Genomic DNA, 19,505 nt, shown 5'->3' with positions numbered 1-19,505 from the left:
CTGAACTGGATGTTATACACAAAGGGTTTTATTCTTCTAGGTTGTAGTATGCATTCAGTTTCTAAGCTTGTAATATGCATTCAACTGAGGGGCAGATTTCCCATTCCCACTGAACTTTGAAACTCAAGTTATACTTCCAGTTTCTTCCCCTAGTTTTTGTATACCTGCAGTGTCAGAAGAGTGAAGGATAATGAAAGTGTTTTGTACCTTCCTTCTTTAAAAATGATAAATAGTACATCTAAAGACAACTACCTTATCCTTGTTACACCTGCAGTCTGCTTGACATATCACTTACCAGTTGAAATTACAGTAACAACTATGTGCCACAAATATAAAAATGTTTAAAGAAAATACATAAGGTTTATAGAGAAATCATATTAAGATTTGGCTATGGCTCAAGATGAGAGAAAAATATACTTGAAATTTGACAGAATTTTTATTTCACAGTACCCTAATACTGATAGAAGTAAACAGGCAGTTGAAAAGGGTGCTCTGAAGTTCTGACATGATACTTAACTGCTGTAAGTTGCTAGGTTACAAGCAAGGTATACACAGATAGAAATGAACAAGTAATATAAAAAGTTTAGGTAGACAGGAGATTCATATTTTATTTCTTCACTGACATATATACAACTGAATATAAATTAAAGGCCTGCTTGCACACCAAACCCAGGTCCTTTTGGTGGTTCAGTCAAAGAGGTAAGACCTCCAGCTGGCTCACAGGAGAAGCGTCCACTCCTGAAAGAAAAGTAACATTAAGCTGACTGCTAATGATTACCATTTATAATTGTTACCTCACAACAGCCCAGATAAGAAACTATTTCTCTCCCAAGAACTAGCATGGACTATTTAATCCAAACATCACAACTGCTGCAAGATTTTCACTTCCTAAAGTTAAATATGAAAACTGATGTATAAAAATATGAAATATGAAAAATAAAAAAATAATACTAATACTGGTTCTCACTCAGCAGTGAACATATATCAGTAGCTCATTAAATCTTTACAACAATGCCAAGAGACAAGGGACACTGGCCAGAGTGTTTTACAGACACACAAACCAAGGCTGGGGTGAGTCAGCATCTGCCCAGAGATGAGAGCTAAGAACTCAACCCCAGAGGACATTTTTAAAAATCATGTTTTAATAAACTAGAGCACTACATTTATTCTTTTTATATTTGAATTTTACTTTGACTGAGATCCACTGTCACAGGGAATACATACTTGATACACTATATTTGGAAACAAACAGAAACTGAATTCTTTGAGAGATTTGAGGGTTTGGGAGGATGTCCCTTAGAAGCAGTGAAGATGAAATTCATTTGTATTGATGTTTTTAAAGCCTAAATTATTAGTATTTTTCAACAGCAGGCTCCAGATCAGGGTGGCTACCACAGCCACAAAGAAAACATGAACAGGTCCTCCTACAGTTCTATGAAGAGATGCAGCAAGAGGTAGACGAACCTGTCCTCTTTTCACCCCCACACATACTTTCCCAGGTGATCTTTCAGGCTCAACCTCTGTCCTGTCTGACCTCTGCTACTAGAGCCTCGCTCAGCACCTACTCCTGTTTCACCCTCCTATTCCCTGGCTTTGTTCATTTACCTTGTTCCTGCCACAGATTTCAGCTGAAGAACTTACTCAATTAAATCTTTTTATTCCCTCTGGCTTTGCCCTTCACATTCTGTCATCAATCTTATAAGTCTATTTTTAGAGCCCTAGAAAATCATTTGTTGAGGGGACAGGAAAATGACACCACATAATCATTTATAAGCTCTCTCAAGGTATTATATTACATAATGCAAGTAGTGTAGTATAATAAAGAATACCTACAAAGTCAGAAATCAGTTAATATATCTGCATTATAGATTTACTATGAAAACCAAATACAAAAGCAGTCACTATACTGTTAGAGCCTAAAATTAAAGTTGTAGGGTAAGTAGCAAAACGATGAAAAAACAGTATTTCGCTTTGTAATTTTTTTTTTTTTAATGTTAACTGAGAGCAACCCACTCTAGTATTCTTGCCTGGAGAATTCCATGGACAGAAGAGGAATATGGTGGGCTATAGTCTATGGGGTCACAAAGAGACAGACACAACTGAGCAGGTACACTTACTGCTCTTGACTACTAGTAAAATAATAAAATTAATTAACTTTGAAGGACCTCGCTTCTTCTTGTTTACTATGTTCCTTCTTGTGGAAGATGTTTTCTGTACCCCAAAGAATTCTGTAAAATTTAAAATATCTTTGTAAAACTAAATATGAAGAATTCAAGTTGGATTTAAAATTAGTTTCAGATCATCCATACTAAAAAACAACCTCTATTCATCAGTAATTTGAAAGCAGGTTTAGATGTTATGTTCAGTACTTTAAAAACAATCCCTAGCACACAAATATTTATAAATGTCAAAAGAAGGAATATTGTATTACCGTCAGTTTAGCATTTTCTTTCTAGCCATCATTTACCAAAATAAAAGCAGTTCTGAACCACAAAGACAGTCATTTTTACCAGTTCTGGCCAGAGTATACGTGATAGCAGGGCTCAAAAGTCAGTTACCACAGAACCAGTTTCACAACTAGCACCTTTGTCAAATATTAAAGCAGGGCACTTTATTATAAAAATACTAATAAGTACCCAGCTTTGGATAATTTAAAGAGTAACTATAGCTGTATTTTGGTTACTGCCATTTTATTCACTTAAAAAATTTTTGGCTGCACCACGTGGCATGTGCGATCTTAGTTCCCACCCACCGTGTCCCCTGCAGTGGAAGTGCAGAGTCCTAACCATTGGACAGCCAGGGAATTCCCTATCTCAACTTTTAAAATAAGAGGTAATAAGAAGGAAGTAAAAATAGGTTGAGAAACCAGTAATTCTAAAGTCTTTGGCTCAAATCTGGAATAATGTCAAAAACTCCCACTGAAAAATTATTTAAAATTACTGATAAGAAACATCCCTATCATTAGATGTCAAAAATGCTTAACTGTGGTACTTAGTTCCTGTTTATTAATGTTCAAATACAATGTGACAGTACCCCCTGGATTAAAAACAAACTCTAATTTTACCCCTGGTAATCTCATCCAGGGGCTTCCCTGGTGGCTCAGACTATAAAGAATCTACCTACAGTGCAGGAGACCCAGGTTCAATCCTGGACAGAGGAGTCTGGTGGGCTACAGTCCCTGGGGTCGCAAACAGTCGGACACAAGTGAGCAACTAACACACAATCTCATCCAGACTTATAACTTTAAATGCCATCCATTAATACAATAACTAAGAAATTCCCAATGTGTATTTCCAGCCCTAATGTATTCCCTAAATTCCAAGCTTGTATCTACCTTTCAGCCACTCTACCATGAATGTCTAAGTAGGCATCTCAAACATGCTAAGTATAGCACATCCAAAACAAAGTGACTTTTCTTCCTCAAATTTGCCCTACCTCAAATCTTCATTTAGTTAAAAGAGTCAGAGGTACTCAGACTAAAAAGTTAGAAAGCATTCATAATTCCTCTGTCCCACAACATCCATTAAATTTTAAACTATTCTTTACACAGCAACTAGGACGATACTTTGAACAAGATCACGCATATCATTCCCTACTGAAAACACTCAACAGTTTTTTATACTGAGGATTCAACCCAAATTGCTTACCTGGGTCTCTGCCTCTCTGACCTCTTCCACCCCTTTCCTCCCTCATCACCTCACTTCAACCTTAATGTCATCTTACTTTCCTCCAGGACCGTAATACATCTTCTTTGCCCTCTAGAACATTGTTCCTCCAGATTTTTACATGATTCCTTTGGGCATATTCAGGTCATTAACTCATCACCTCAGAAAGGCCTCCCCTGACTAAATTTACCTCCAATCATTCTCCCAGCATTTATTACTCAGATATTACACCAGTTAAAGGACTTCCTGTGGCTCAGATGGTAAAGCGTCTGCCTACAATGTGGGAGACCCGGGTTCAATCCCTGGGTCGGGGAGATCCCCTGGAGAAGGGAATGGCAACCCACTCCAGTATTCTTGCCTGGAGAATCCCATGGACAGAGGAGACCGGTGGGCTACAGTCCACGGGGTCGCAAAGAGTCGGACACGATTGAGACTGAGCAACTAAGCTTTCACTTTTCACTTTACACCAGTTGTCTCCATCACTAGAATATAAACTAAATGACGACTTTACCTTGTTCATAATTTGTACACACAACCTAAGATAGTCACTGGCACACAGCACATATCCAGAAATACTTGTGAAACAAATGAATGCTGAGGGAATGCAATAAAGTAGACAAAGCAAGAGAAATATTGTAATGTGAAACGACAAAAGGTTTCACTTCAGTAGCCTCCATAATGGAGACTGATTCTTCAAAGTGGAAATGTTTTATTCCTCAAAATATTTTCAGTGTAGCCCAAGAAAGTGAGAAACTAGGAAGAGAATGCCAAGCCTCTTTTAAGTAAATTCATTTCAAGTGTTGAAAGAAGAGTGTCTTTTTTAGGGGCCAGCTTGCCTTTGCTAAACTTAAATTATCCTGAACTGACCTCTTTTTCTCACTGTATGTTAGTAGTTTAGTCATGTCCAACTCTTTGCGACCCCATGAACTATAGCCCACCAGGATCCTCTGTCATGCGATTCTCCAGGCAAGAATACTGGAGTGGGTTGCCATTCCCTTCTCCAGGGGATCCTCCTGCCTAGGGATGAAACCCAGGTCTTCTGCATTGCAGGCAGATTATTAACCATCTGAGCCACAAGGGAAGTCCCTTTTTCTTACTAGGTAGGGTCAGTAGTCAGCCAGAACACTGAGGGAGTACTCCTCAGTTCTTCCAGCAGGCCACAAAACCATGCATACCCTCTTGACCTAGTAATTCAACCTCACAGAATTGTTGTTCACAACAGAAAGGAGGAAAATATATTTTAATACTGTGTCATAAAGGTCACATCATAGTTCTCTCAATACATCAAAATACTATATGGCCTTTAAAACCTACAAATATGTTGAGACAAGGAAAATTTTATGACATAAGCAGAAAAAAATACAAAGGGAATATGACTATTACACTAGGCAAACATTGCTAGTATTAAGAGAATTTTAAGTAATGTGAACACTTAGATAAGGAATAGGAGTTTGTTTGGAAGCGAAAGTTCAGGGTCAAAACAGAAAGGAATAATTAGAATAACACAACCTGGATAAACAGTGTTTAAGTTGAAAAAGATCTAGGTATTCTGATTGTAAGCACAATGTAATGGTATAAATGATCTGAAGTAAGAATTGATGTAATTAGGCTGCATTATTATAAGCATGATGTCTGGAATAAAGATGCCAGTCCCCCAGTGCTCTACACACTGAGTACGTATCTCCAATACTGTGATTAGTCCAAGTATCACATTAAGAAAGTCATCAGCCAACTAGAAGACATACAAAGGAGGGAGACCAAAACTATGCCATGTAAGGAAAAACAGTGAAACAACTGTGGATATTAAATCTGAGAAAAGATATGAGGAAGATGATATAGCTGTTTCAAGTAACTAAAGAACTGTCATTCGGAAGAGATCTAAAAATTATCTAGTGTTTGTTCAAAGGAGAGAATCTTTGGACCTCTGTGAGGAAAAAAGGAAGACACTGAGTCCAATTCTGGCAGCATGAACTTTTAAACAATGAAATAGGTTTCTATTTGTAGTAAATTTGCCTTCCTTATAAATATCCAGGTATATACCAGGTGATTATCTGACAGGGTTTTAGAGAGTGTAAAAAAATCATTTCTTTAAATGACAAGTTGGTTTAGACAGTCTTCAAGGCTCCTGAAAACTCCCATAGACTTACAGTATAAAATTTTTTAAATTAAGTTTACATGAAAGACTAACTTAGGTTAAGCCATTAAAATTTATTAAAAAGAAATAAAAAAATACCTTGGCCCAGGTTTTGGGATTTTGCCAGCCTTGAGTTCATCAATAATTTCTTCAATATCTTTAGGTGTCAGATCCTCCTAGGAAAAAGTAAAACAGTCATAGTAAAATTACATCCTACTACTGAAATCAGTGTGAATCCCTAGTATCAGTTATTATTGTCTGTCCCAGCTCACGAGTCACTTACCAAGGCAGCACACCTGAGTAATTCCTGGACATAGCCTGTCTTGCTAAATGCAATCGCAGTAGGAGCTGCAGCTGAAGGGGCAGCACAGAGCGGTGCTCTGAGGGAGACAGTTCTGCATTTGAGCACAAGTTCCAGCACTTACTAGCCAGCAATCTTAGAGAAATTACTCAGCTTCCCCAAATTTGTTTCTTCATTTCTCAACTGACTTCAGAGTGTTTTGAGGTTTAAAAGCGAAAATACATAAAATAGAACATGGGTATGTACATGCTCAACAAATGTTATGTCCCTGAAGAATCGGTGAAATGCACTGGCAGTCATAAACAGTACATGCCTAGTATCTATCGCTAAGCTAAAGACCTAATACTCTAGTGATATCTTCTTGATTTCCCAAGTGAAATTCAACCTGTTTCAAACTTCACTTAATTTTCCAAGGGAAAAGTAATTTTGGACCCTCCAATCCCCATTTCAACCAGAGCAGCTTTGTATTTTGTATACTGTGCACCTGTGTAAAATTCTGACCTCGAGAAAGGATTGTTATTTAAAATAATAAATACAATTAAAAAACACAGACACACTCCTAACCCTGGCTGCGCAACAGGTTTAGTCAAAACAAAACAGGGCCAGATTAAACTAAGAGGAAAATGTCTAAACTACATTATATCCCCTCTACCCCTCAAAATTATTAAGTCCTTAAGATGTTTTGAGGCCTCTGGTACTAGACTAGAGAATCATGATTCCACACAGTGTCTTCAGTGCCTTGCCATACAGAAGCCCTTTAACAGATGATGATAAACATTTATAGAAATAAAAACTGCTTAGAGTTCAAAAGATGCTCAGAACTTCAAAACTAGAAAGAATCTTTAAAATCATCTAGTGATTTTTATCCCCTGCAACTCTTTACTATGAAAATAATCATGAATGAAAGTCGCTCATTCGTGTCCGACTCTTTGCAACCCCATGGACTGTACAGTCCATGGAATTCTCCAGGCCAGAATACTGGGGTGGGTAGCCTTTCCCTTCTCCAGGGGATCTTCCCAACCCAGGGATCGAACCTAGGTCTCCCGCATTGCAGGCGGATTCTTTACCAGCTGAATCACCAGGGAGGCCCACGTGAATAATCATGTTTTTTGTCACATCTGAATTATGTACAATATGCCTTCTGGTTTTGTGTTTGTACTGTACCATTTAAAAGAGAGCTATAGACATCATGACACTTCACCTTAATAACCACAGCAGGCATCTCCTAAGAACATGGGGGGGGGGCATGTCACGTGACTTGTGGGATCTTGGTTTCCTGACCAGGGACTGTACTTGGGCCACAGCAGTGAAAACATGGAGCTTTAACCACTGGACCACCATGGAACTCCCAGAATATTTTAAAATGTTCTTAAATAATACAATGCCATTATCACACCAAATTAACAATAATAATTCCTTAATAATATCAAATGTCAAGACCATATTCAAATCTACCCAACCATCCTCAAAATATATTTTACATTTTTTCCCTAATTGGTAGCCATTCAAAGTTTATGTGACTATTTCATTTTATCCACCGGTCAACTGAGATGCATAAAAGTTAACTGCCTTACCAAAGACCATACCATAACTAACTGAAAGAAGCTCTTGCATAACCCATAGTCTACTATATTTAAACTTACAGTGCTTCATACAAAGCCTTGACTGTCTAATTCCTGCTTAAATTAAGATCCTCCTGATTATGAGTAAATGGCAGAAATGTAGGAATGGGAAAGTTATTGCCGTATTTTTAAAAGGTATTTTTTTTACATATGAGAAAGGGGGTAAGAAATTTGAATCACCATCATTAAAATGAAGAAAATCCCTATAGGTAATAGAAGTATCCTTGAAACGTAAAATGCCAAAGAATCCAATTTCATCTTCATTTAAAATAAAATCATAGATTTCCATTTCAGGCATTATGGCAGGCTAGCTATCCTGACTGAATGTCCTGTTATAACAACCATAAATGCTGGATAAAATAAAAAACAAAAACTTTAAAATTTTATTAAGACATTGACAAGGAAAAATACTCAGAGGTCCAAAACTCAATGAAAACTTAGGGAGACAAGTGGAACACCAACCAACTTGGCTTCGGGATGTCACAGCCTACAGGGGCAAGGGACAAAGTCGCAGGCACAGGAGGGCATCCAAACCACACAAAGTGGAGACACCTAAAGGCTATATTCTCAACATAAAGGAAACCAGAAATTAAAACTGCCCCTCAAAACACCCTGCTAGTCTGGAACCTTACACTTTAGGGGAAGAAGAAGGAGGATATAAGAAGAGGGGATTTCTTTTGGACCAGTTGTATTTCCAAGAGCAAGAGAGAAGCAACGTCAACTTCTTCTGGAAGAATCTACCTTCAACACGGGCCTAAAAGAATTTCCATAAAGAAACTTCTAAAAGTTATGAGCTAACAAGATATTATGAATGAAAACCATGATATAATTAGGGTAGCAAGCAATTAAAAATAAAAAAGATAACTAGAAAACTCCACACACCTGGATATTAACACTTCCAAAAACTAGGCCAAAGAAATAAAATTGCAAAATTTAAAAATATTTACAACTAAATGATAAAAATATTACTTATCAAAACTTGTGAGATCCAGCTAAAGCAGTTTTTAGAGAAAGGTATGATACCATCTCTGTAAAATTTTTAAAACACACAACACAGTATGATTACCATGCCTGGATACATATACTTTGAAAGTTTAAAGAACATGTACAGGAAGAATACACACTAAATTTATGACAGTGGTTATCTCTGGGAATGAAAGGAAAGGAACAGGATTTTGAATGGGAGTAGGGGAGGTTTACCCTCAGGTATAGCTTATTTCTATGTAATGGCAACCCACTCCAGTCTTCTTGCCTGGAGAACCCCATGGACAGAGGAGCCTGGTGGGCTATAGTCCATGGGGTCGCAGAGTCGGACACGACTGAAGAGACTAAGCACAGTACATGTATAATAACAATGATAAAAATTATAATACCTGAAGCAAGTGTGGCAAAATGTTATCTATTAAGCTGTGGTGGTTATTTTTTGTATTTAAGTTTTTGCTATTTAAAAGTTTTTTAAAATGTAACCTGGAGTTAAATGCAAAAATGTTTAATGATTATAACTTTTTTTTGGATAACAATTTTTGAAAACTGTTCTGGTGGACAATAATATGGAAGTTAAAACTGACATATTTTTATAATTATTTGATTTTTAATAAACTTTCAAACCACGAAAAAAACCTTCCAGATATTTATACCAACAGGAAACCAAGTATTTTAAATATAATGTCATACAAATTTAATTTACATTAAGTAAATACTCACATAGTAGTTGTCATTTATTTGAACCATTGGTGCATTTACACAGGCCCCTAAACATTCCACTTCTATAAGAGTGAAAAGTTTGTCAGGTGTAGTCTCTCCAACCTTTATTCCTAAAAGTATAAATAAGCACTGTAAGGATCAGATAATATTTTAATTGCAACATAGTTTAAGGGAAAAAAACAAAACCAACCCATTACAGAGGCATGTAAAAAGTATTTAAGAGCACTGAATTTCTTAAATTAAACAAACTCTGTATAGTTATTATAGAACATTCAAGGATTTCTTAAGTGGACCTGTTCCTTTTCGAACAGTCAAATTTCAAGGGCCTCATCTCCAGTGCTTGTTGTCACATAACAGTGTATCAGACCATATAAATTCTGATCACTGATAATTAACCTACTGTTGTATTGTAGCCATACAATCAGACTGGGGAAGACTCAGAAAACAGTTAATGTCAAAGATCATTAAGAATGTGAGGATATTAAGTACCCTCATATCTTCAGGGAAGGCATTTTGGTAAAATTTGACCTGGCAATTCTACGTCTTGTAAACAACCTTCATGCACAGTTGGACAAGTATGCAAAGAGATGCATACATGAAAGTAATTGCAGCATAATTTAACTTATACAGAAAAATGAGGCAGACATACATATTACTATAGTCAAAATCAAGTGCAAAAAAGCAAACAAACATATTACAGGTATGTATTCAACAATGAAAATAATTAAAACAACATAAACTCTAAAACTGATATACCCAACTGTCATCACAAATTTGAACCTCAGAGGTAAGGGGATGGAATTTTAAGCAGACTTCAGCCTCTGTTTTATATACTTTAATACTGTCCAGCTATTTTTACAACATGCAAGTACTTTATATTCAGTAACAACAAGATTAAAAGACACCTCCTTTTACTTCATTTGATATGTATAGTGATAAATCTGACAACGGCAATTTGCTCCTGTAATAACATCTTCTTCCACACTTCCCTTCCTGAAGCATTCTTCCTGTTCCAAATCTTATTTGTTCCAAGTCTTGTTTGGAAGAATATGAGAATAATACAGTCACTTCATGTGCCACATGCTATCACACAATGAGTGAAACTTACTTTTCTAAACAACGAAAACTTTAAAATTTCAAGAAGCTTTTAAAACCTACTCAATGATTAGGAAAGAAAACATGAAACTCAGCTTTGAGAATGAGAACTAAAGAATACAGAATAGGAAGAAATAATGGTGGGCAAACACAGTAAGACAAAAATTTACTCATGACGTACAGATCCAGTATGATAGTAAAAGTTGGAAAATTTAGGTAGAAAGAGGTCACATTTCAAAAGACAAATCTATTTTTCATAAACTTTATAAATATACTGTGCCCCATACCAAGTTTTTTCTGAATGGCTTCCAGTATGCTGTCAGAGTTTCGGAGCATGCAAGGCGTAGTAGTGCAGACTTGAATGTGATACTTTCCAACAGGCTTTCGATTATACATTGTATAAAAAGTTGCTACTTCATACACTCTCATTGGAGGTACTTGTAAAATTTCTGCAACCTAAAATATTTTAATAATATGGTTACAATGTTTATTAATTGGGCTTCAGGTATGTCATAAAAAACATTAATTTCAATACTGCTTCAATTTGGTAAAAACCAAAAAAGCTCTTCAGAAGCAGAAACTATATCTGTATTTGATATCTGTGAGGCATAAGTCCTTCAATTTTGACACTTAAAAATCACACATATATCCAGGTCTTGACATGAAAAAAGAACTCGATAAGTGGCATTTCAAATGACAAATATATTAAACTTTCTCTTATCAGGGATTCTAAAGGAAATGTATTCTCAAAAGACATCCAACCCTAGGCTCACTCCTGCGGTATTAAAGTAGCTATGCTGAATCTAATTCTGTGGTACTAAATCAGGCTTACACCTCTGAACCTGGGGAACTCTCTCAAAATACACAAGCTAGTGTCCAATCAGTGGGGTAATTGTAAGGCCCTGGTGTCTAACTAAAATAGTTCTCCTGAGCTACTGTTGTGTACCTCCCTATGCCTTAGTGATGGTTAAGTAACAATGCATGGGCCTCTGGATATTGTTTTTGTTGTAAGGTTGGGCTTTTCTTGGGGGGGGGCAGGGCAGTAACATTAAAAGTCTCAAAGTGGAAAGAATTGTGATTCTATTCTCTGTATGCTACTTCTTCCTCTCGTACATAAACATCCAATTACACACAGAATAGGACAATATTTTTAAAATGTTTTCACATTGGTTTCTCATTTACTTTGCTCTGCTAAGCTTGACACTCAGCAAGACTTTCAATAGCTTACCATTATCAGAAACATAAATTTTTCAAAAAAAAGTTATTTATGATTAGAAACACACCTAAATCATCACTGAGGAAGTTGGCTGTTATAAAAATAATATGAGGAATTTAGAAATGCCCCCAAATATTTATTGAAATAAAAAAGAACCTATGTTTACCAAGTATATTACTAACCAAACTTGCTTTGTAACATTTTTCATAATCAAAACAAATAAACAAGGGTCCACAACCCTGTTAGAGTACCATGCCAAGTAAATAAGAGATCAATGAACTCTATCTAAAATTTGCATCCAGGATTCCATTAGATAAGCTGAGGACATTCCTAGACTCTAAGAAAGACTCTAAGACATTCCCCTTGTCACAATGAGAAAGTGACAAGGGGAATGAAGCACAGCAGAATCTCTGCAGAAATCAGTCAAGTACAAACTGCACAGAATTAGAGATGAGTCAGCCCCAGCTCTACCACTTAAAAATAATAATATAATAATTGGAAGAGTTCTATCTAGTCCAGAATTATCACTGCAGATGAGCAAGTCCAGAGAAAAATCAGATCTCTGAGCTCAAAGTAAAATATATTTTCCATTATATCAATACTGGTTATTAGCTGTGTGATTTTCACAAGAATCAAGTAATATATGGCTTTGTATGACACTCATAAATGATATACTATAACATAATACCATACAAATGTATTTACATTAAAAGGATATGAATAACTTGAAATCTGGATTACTGCTGAAAACACTATTAGGAAAAAATGAATCCTAAAATATGCGTGAATATACGAACTGTATTTCAATGGGTCGCTCAAAAGATTTCCCTAGGTTGTTGATTCCAAGCTGCCATAATCAAATGTCACAAATACCATGTGTTACAAGGATTTTAATTAAAGCCTGAGGCCAAAAATGCAAAGTATTAAAAAGATTCACATTAGCTGTGAGCAGATCTTTTTCTCTGCAATTCTAGTATTCAAACAGTACATTCCTTTTCAGAATATCTTGACAGCAGATTATACAGATTTGGGATCTTTTTTTCCTCTCAAAGACAGAAAAAAAGCCTCTTTCACTCTAATGCCCTTACTATTTCTTGCAAGGATAAAAAGCTCCACCCTTCTGCATTATTAAGGGAACCAACAGAAACATAAATATAATTTAGGCTATGAGATATATAAATGATTTGTTGTTGTTCTGTTGCTAAGTCATGTCCAACTCTTTGCAACCCCATGAACTACAGTACACCAGGCCTCTCTGAACCTTACTGTCTCCCGGAGTTTGCCCAGTCCAAGAGAACTTCAAATTCCTGGATTATGACATTAATGACCGTCAGAGAAATTTCCACATAAGGAAGTTACTATACACAACCTCCCCTCTTTTTGAACTAACACAAAAATGAAGTACCTTGTTCATAGCAGAGATGGGCAGCCATCCATTCTGTCTCTGGGCTAAATCCAGAACTGGAAGCACAGCTGCTGCCTTATGCCCTTCTGGGTAGTTTTTCACAATGGCCTCTATCCTCTGTATCAGAGAAAAAGCACTCGTTTTTATGTATCTGGAAGATACTAAATATTCTGTAAGTTAATTATAACGTTAATTCAGTCATACCTTATAGTTTTCTGGTGTGAAATCAAATGGAGTTTCTGGGTTATTCTCAGGAGTATCTCTGTGCTACACAAAAGGAAAAAAATGTTTCTCAGAATTATCAAAATTCCCTGAAAAGTGTGAACAACTGTGTACCTTACTACTATTGATCATTTAATCTCTTCACTTTGATTCAAACATGATATATGTCAATCTATCCTTGCTTCAAAAGCAATGGCTAAACTAATTATTAACTACACATCTGCTAAGTATGATTACCAAAATAATATTAGCAGAATTAAAAAATTTAGACATTTTCAAAATCACCCTTTGTAAGTTACAAGAAGTAGCTTTAGGATCAAAAACCAAAAAAAGTGTTATGCAACTTGATGAGAGAATACGATCTTCTAATGTAATATAATTACAAAAAATTACCAATTATTAGGAAGGCTTATGAAACTAAGACACAAAAGTTTGAGTGTGACAATATGCACCTTTTCCCAAAAGAATGTACCAGATTATCAAAGGGACCCACTACCTACTACAAAAGCACCATCTCTTCCCGACAAAACAGAAACTAGCCCACAGATAGTTTTCCATAACAGAAACTAGCCAACAGCAAGCTTAATGTCTTCTCCAGTAAGAGCAAGCCCTCTTCAAACACTGACAAGAAATAGCATGTCAACAGGAAATTAAATGAGTCACACTGAGATTAAAACTTACATCAATTAATGTTTTGTATATATGGTGAAACAGAACTGAATCCCTTAATTTGTTAACTCTCAAAGTTCTGCTTTTTCAAGGACATGCGGAAGGAAACAAAGTTTCTTTGGACAATCATCTCAAATATTTTCAGACAAAGACAACAAAATACACAGCAGGACTCTACTTATTAACAGTATGGCTAACTCATTTATTAAGATTCAGCCTTAAAATAATCATTTTCCAAAACTATACCACCAACTGAATCATCATACAACTCCACTAAACTGCCCTTAAACACTACATTGATTTCTGAAAAATGTACCTTGTCACAGAAAGGGCATACATATCTTAGTCTTTCTGAATTGTGCAACCAATCATCCTCTACCTGTAGTGAAACCCTGGAAACCAAAAACATGAAGGACAACTGCCAACGTATTTGCTGTATTACTGAAATCCATGAATTTCAAGTTGGTGCCATTTTGGGATTCCCCAATTTGCAGCCACAGAATCTTCAGTGAGCCAACAATGATCTTGAAAAATCCACGGTATGACAAGAAATTAGGTTAGGGCTCACAGTTACTTCACCAAGGAATAATCTAAATTCTTAATCCCAGGGTGGCCCTGGCACCAATTTAACTTGAAATGCAGGGAATTCAATTAGCTATATCTAAACTTCCACAAACTCCCACCCCAGCAAACACCAAAGATGTTGCTCTTTAAGATGTTGCATTTACCCAAACTTCCAAGTCTTTCATTCTGAAGAAATCTTAATAATTACTTACCACAAATAAGGCTCCAGCTCCATTCTGAACAGCTGTCTTATGCAGATTTCTTATATGTTTTTCCTAAAATTTTAAGAAAGTTCAGTAAATCAATGCCTTATGAAATTTTAAGATCAGTAATTTAAAATAATAAAATCAACTTATAAAGTAAGTTTGGACTTCCCTCATGGCTCAGCGGTAAAGGAAATGGAGATTCAAAGGTAAGGTTACTACCTTGCTTGCCTAGGGTAACACACAATAGTCAATGGAAAAGCCAGAACCACAAGCCCGATCTCCTACGTTCTTTTGCATGCAAATGCAGAGCTAATGTACCATTTTCACTTTTGTCTGAATCAAATTAGATGCCAATTTGCATTCGCTATAGATCTTCATAAACATGTTCTCATTCTGTAAAAATTTATTGAACGTTACCCCGTTTTCAATTCTTCACTACTTTAGAAACTCCAGCCATAAAAGTATTAGTTGAGAAAGCTGCTCATAACTGCTAAGTCTCTTCAGTCGTGTCCGACTCTGTGTGACCCCATAGACGGCAGCCCACTAGGCTCCCCCATCCCTGGGATTCTCCAGGCAAGAACGCTGGAGTGGGTTGCCATTTCCTTCTCCAATGCATGAAAGTGAAAAGTGAAAGTGAAGTCGCTCAGTCATGTCTGACTCTTAGCGACCCCATGGACTGCAGCCTACCAGGCTCCTCTGTCCATGGGATTTTCCAGGCAAGAGTACTGGAGTGGGGTGCCATTGCCTTCTCCTCATAACTGACCGTACTCAACTACTTGGGAAGGAATCCATCTGATTACGCTTTGTTCTTTTTTTTTTTCTTTCAGCATGAAGGCAAGTCCCAGTCTATCCCATGATGGGCAGCTAAAACTCCAAGAGAAAAATTACAGCCTTAATGTCTTAGGCTCCAAAATCACTGTGGACAGTGACTGCAGCCATGAAGTTAAGACACTTGATCCTTGGAAGAAAAGGTATGACAAACCTAGACAGCATATTAAAAAGCAGAGACATCACTGCCAACAAAGGTCCGTCTAGTCAAAGCTATGGTTTTCCCAGTAGTCGTGTACAGATATGAGAGTTGCATCATAAAGTAGGCTGAGCACCAAAGAATCAATGCTTTTGAACTGCGGTGTTGGAGAAGATGCTTGAGAGTCCCTTGGACAGCAAGGAGATCAAACCAGTCAATCCTAAAGGAAATCAACCCTGAATATTCACTGGAGGACTGATTCTGAAGCTGAAGTTCCAATACTTCAGCCACCTGATGCAAAGAGCTGACTCACTGGAAAAGTCCCTGATGCTGGGCAAGATTGAGGGCGGGAGGAGAAAGGGGTGACAGGATGAGATGGTTGAATGGCATCACCAACTCAAGAGACATGAGTTTGAGCAAGCTCCAGAAGTTGGGGATGGACAGGGAAGACTGGTGTGCTGCAGTCCATGGGGTCACAGAGTTGGACACGACTTAGCCACTGAACAACCGCCACCACCACAAGAGGAGGATAGCCAAGTGGAAAATCCATGAAAAGAAAAAGCCAGAGGGAAGCCCCCAGTTCTGTGACTGACTCCAAACAGCCTAGCTAAAAGAGCTGAACCAATATGTGAGCCGCTGCTCACAAGGGAGCCAGACTGCAGTTTGAGTCAAGTTAATTGCCTACCTGCAACAATAACTACAACAAAATAGTCTTTGGAGGAATTTTAAAAATTCATAACCTCTATGACCATCATTCACAATATCCAGGACACAAACCAAAATTATTCAACACACAACAAAAAAGGAAACAACTCATTTTCAAGAAAAAAAGACAACCAGTGGAGATTACCAAACAATAATTTCAAAAGGACTACAACAGTGCTTAAGGACATAAAAATATCTTCAATGACTGAAAAGACAGAAATAGAAACCATAAAAAAGAACCAAATGAAAATTCTAAAACTGAAAACATAATCCATGAAAATGCCTCAACCCTTTCACCTCTATGAAACTAATTAGTGGCTTGGCAGTGAGGCAGCATCAGTTGTAAAGTGATGTCAACAATACAGAAAACGCTGGGCAATTTACTTATGGAAAGATAGAAATAAACCTATTCTGAGTAGCTTTACTCCATGTTTCATAATTTTTAGGCAATTCTTGACAATCATTCAGTAAGATATTACTGCATAGAAAAGAAAAATAAAGTTCAAGGAGATTAAAAATTATGGCTCAAAGTCACACAAGTGTCTTCCACTAGACACAGTACTAAATTCTGGATATTTTTTAATCAATGACAAGCTGAAAAAAGCCTGTGGCTGAAGAAATTGGCAGCTAGCTAATAAAGCAGCAATTATAACAAAATAAGCAATTTCTTTGAAAATGTAAATGATTCCCTTAAAAGTTTCTCTTTTAGAAAAGGAACTTCATTAGTGAGACTTCTTTACTCACATATTTCCTGACTTTTGCTAAGTCATTCTGATATCCCCATATTTGTAAAAGATTAGAACGGCCTGATTATATAAATTATAGAACATCTTCACAATAGCATATCATGCAGCATTAAAAATGACAGAAATGTTTACTGACCAGGAAAGTTGCTCAAAATGTATAATGGGAAAAAACAGGCTACAAAAACAGTATGAACAATATTATCTAATTTTTAAAAATTCTGTAAGGTCTTTTCACTGTAGACGTCAAAATGTTCACATTTTGGTAATTTCCTGTTTGATAAAACTACCGGTGATTTTTATTTTTTGAACTTAATTCTACTTGCTGTTTCTAATACTATACTTTTCTTATTTTGTCCTTTCCACCTAGAATACCCTCTCCCCAGTCCATCTGATCCCACCCCTAATCTATTCCTATTGCTTCTAGGAAGAATTATACCACCTTCAAACCAAACTGGATGCTCTATTCATGAGTATCTCTAAACACTACACGGTTGACACCTGAAGGATACTGGGGGTTAGGGGAGTATCCTAACTGGTTTTGTGAAGTTCTTTTTTTCGATGGAGCTGGGGGCAGGGGTGGGAATGGGGCGGTCAGTGCTTGCTGGGGTCTCAGTTCTCTGACCAGGGATTGAACCTGGGCCACAGGCAGTAAAAGCGTGGAATCCTAACCACTAGGCCACCAGGGAACTTTCCGTGGAACTTCTAAGTAGTAGAATATCCGAACTTAACAGTCAGATTCCAAATGAGGTTCCTCCATATACCCTGGTGGCTCAGTCGGTAAAGAATCTGCCTGCAGGGCAGGAGACCCGGGTTCGATCACTGGGATTGAGATCCCCTGGAGAAGAAAATGGCAACCGACTCCAGTATTCTTGCCTGGAGAATCCCATGGACAGGAGCCTGGCAGGCTACAGTCCCTGGGGTCGCAATGAGTCGAACACGACCGAGAGACGAAATCACCATATACTTTGGATCCTGTAATAGTCTAATATTTACTGTTGAGAAAAAAACACGCTTACAAAGTGGACCCGCTTAGTACGAATCTGTTGGATCAACTGAACCTTTACGTGTAAGGTATTTACTACCTTAAGTTCCTACTGTATAAGACTATCAATTAACTTCACAAGAATAGGGGATGTCTAAATCCGTAGCTTAACTGTTACATGGGGGAAATAACAGTATCAACCTCATAAATGAGATTTCGCGTGTAAAGAGTTAACAGTGCTTGGCACACGAAAGCACTAGCGGAATGTTGTTTCCTGTCACCATTTTTATCCACATTTTGTCACCTGGAGCCCAGCAGGTAAGAGTGGATCCTCAAGCGTTTATTGAGAGACCAAGTCTGCACACTGGAATATCCGAAGACACCAGGGTCAAACGTAGAGGCCCAAAGTCCGGAGAAGGCGCGGCGCGGCCACCAGGCTAAACCGGGACTCACTTGCGAGCCGCCGGGCTCGCCCCACGCCCAGAGCCCCGCCGGCCCCTTCCCGAGGGAACTGGCCCCACCGTCCCAAGGCCCAGCCGGGGACGCCCAGCCGTCCCCCCCGTCATCTCTGGGCGCGCAGTGCTCAGTGAGCATGAACGAGCGTTTCGCCCGGGGACTCAAGTGTCCTTCCCCGAGTGAGGCGTGCTCGGAGGTCACGGGCGTCCGGCCCGACGACCTCGGGCGCGTAGACACCCCACTCGGCCAACCTCCCCACAGCCACCGGGGGACCCTGGGACGCCCCTCCGCGGCGCGGAACGCCCGCGCCCGGCCACGCAGGGGTATCCTGGCGCCGCCCCCCAGCCTCCCGTCCCGGGGAGGCCTCGCTCCGCCACGGCGAGGCCTCCCCGAAGAGGGTGAAGGCCGCGGTGTCCTTGCCACCGCCCAGGGCCAGTCCCGGGCCCGGGCTCTCGCCTGCCCGCCGCTACAGGAGGCGCGGAGGGCGGCGTCCGCGTTCATTCGAGCCTCCTTACCCAGTGGGCGGCGAGGCCGACCGCACGGGCCCGTAGCGCCGCGGAGAGGAACATGGCTGGCCAAACTGCGGGCCTTCGGGCCTCGCCAGGCACGGCCCCGATCGGTCGGCACGCACAGCGTGCGCGCACCCGAATCCAGCCCGCGCGCCCAGGGCAGCGGGGGCGCGCGGGGGCTGCTGGGGCCAGTGGGCGGAGACTTCCGGGCAGGGGCGGAGACTTCCGGGCCGGGCCGGGCCGGGGCGGGGCCCGCCGGCGTCGGGAAAGCGGTCCGGCGGGCGGTGCTTGAGCTCCACACGTTGAAAGGAGAAGTCTCCGGGAACCTGGCGCTCCG

General features: G+C 38.9%; 1 protein-coding gene across 3 annotated transcripts; it reads right to left on the bottom strand.

Moving 5' to 3' along the window:
• Nucleotides 1-582: 582 nt before the first annotated feature.
• On the bottom strand, nucleotides 583-19,281 carry NDUFV2 (NADH:ubiquinone oxidoreductase core subunit V2). Of its 3 annotated transcripts, XR_014074477.1 has the most exons (9): nucleotides 19,175-19,281; nucleotides 14,810-14,872; nucleotides 13,347-13,409; nucleotides 13,143-13,259; nucleotides 10,809-10,977; nucleotides 9,427-9,536; nucleotides 6,083-6,194; nucleotides 5,899-5,975; nucleotides 583-738 (listed from the first exon to the last, which is right to left on the bottom strand). XR_014074477.1 is itself a non-coding variant. In XM_081561631.1 (8 exons), exons 1-8 carry the CDS (start codon nucleotides 19,226-19,228, stop codon nucleotides 645-647), a joined length of 747 nt encoding a protein of 248 aa, XP_081417757.1. In that variant the 5' UTR covers nucleotides 19,229-19,281; the 3' UTR covers nucleotides 583-644. The 3 variants fall into 3 exon arrangements, 2 of the variants coding, with proteins under 2 accessions (XP_081417757.1, XP_081417758.1); XM_081561631.1 differs by lacking the exon at nucleotides 6,083-6,194; XM_081561632.1 differs by lacking the exons at nucleotides 583-738; nucleotides 6,083-6,194 and adding an exon at nucleotides 1,163-2,228.
• Between the last annotated feature and the right edge of the window lie 224 nt (nucleotides 19,282-19,505).

The sequence above is a fragment of the Giraffa tippelskirchi genome, chromosome 14, assembly GCF_054371585.1.
Source record: "Giraffa tippelskirchi isolate mGirTip1 chromosome 14, T2T-mGirTip1v1.2.pri, whole genome shotgun sequence".
NCBI lineage: Eukaryota > Metazoa > Chordata > Mammalia > Artiodactyla > Giraffidae > Giraffa > Giraffa tippelskirchi.
This window is presented reverse-complemented; position numbering and strand designations above follow the sequence as displayed.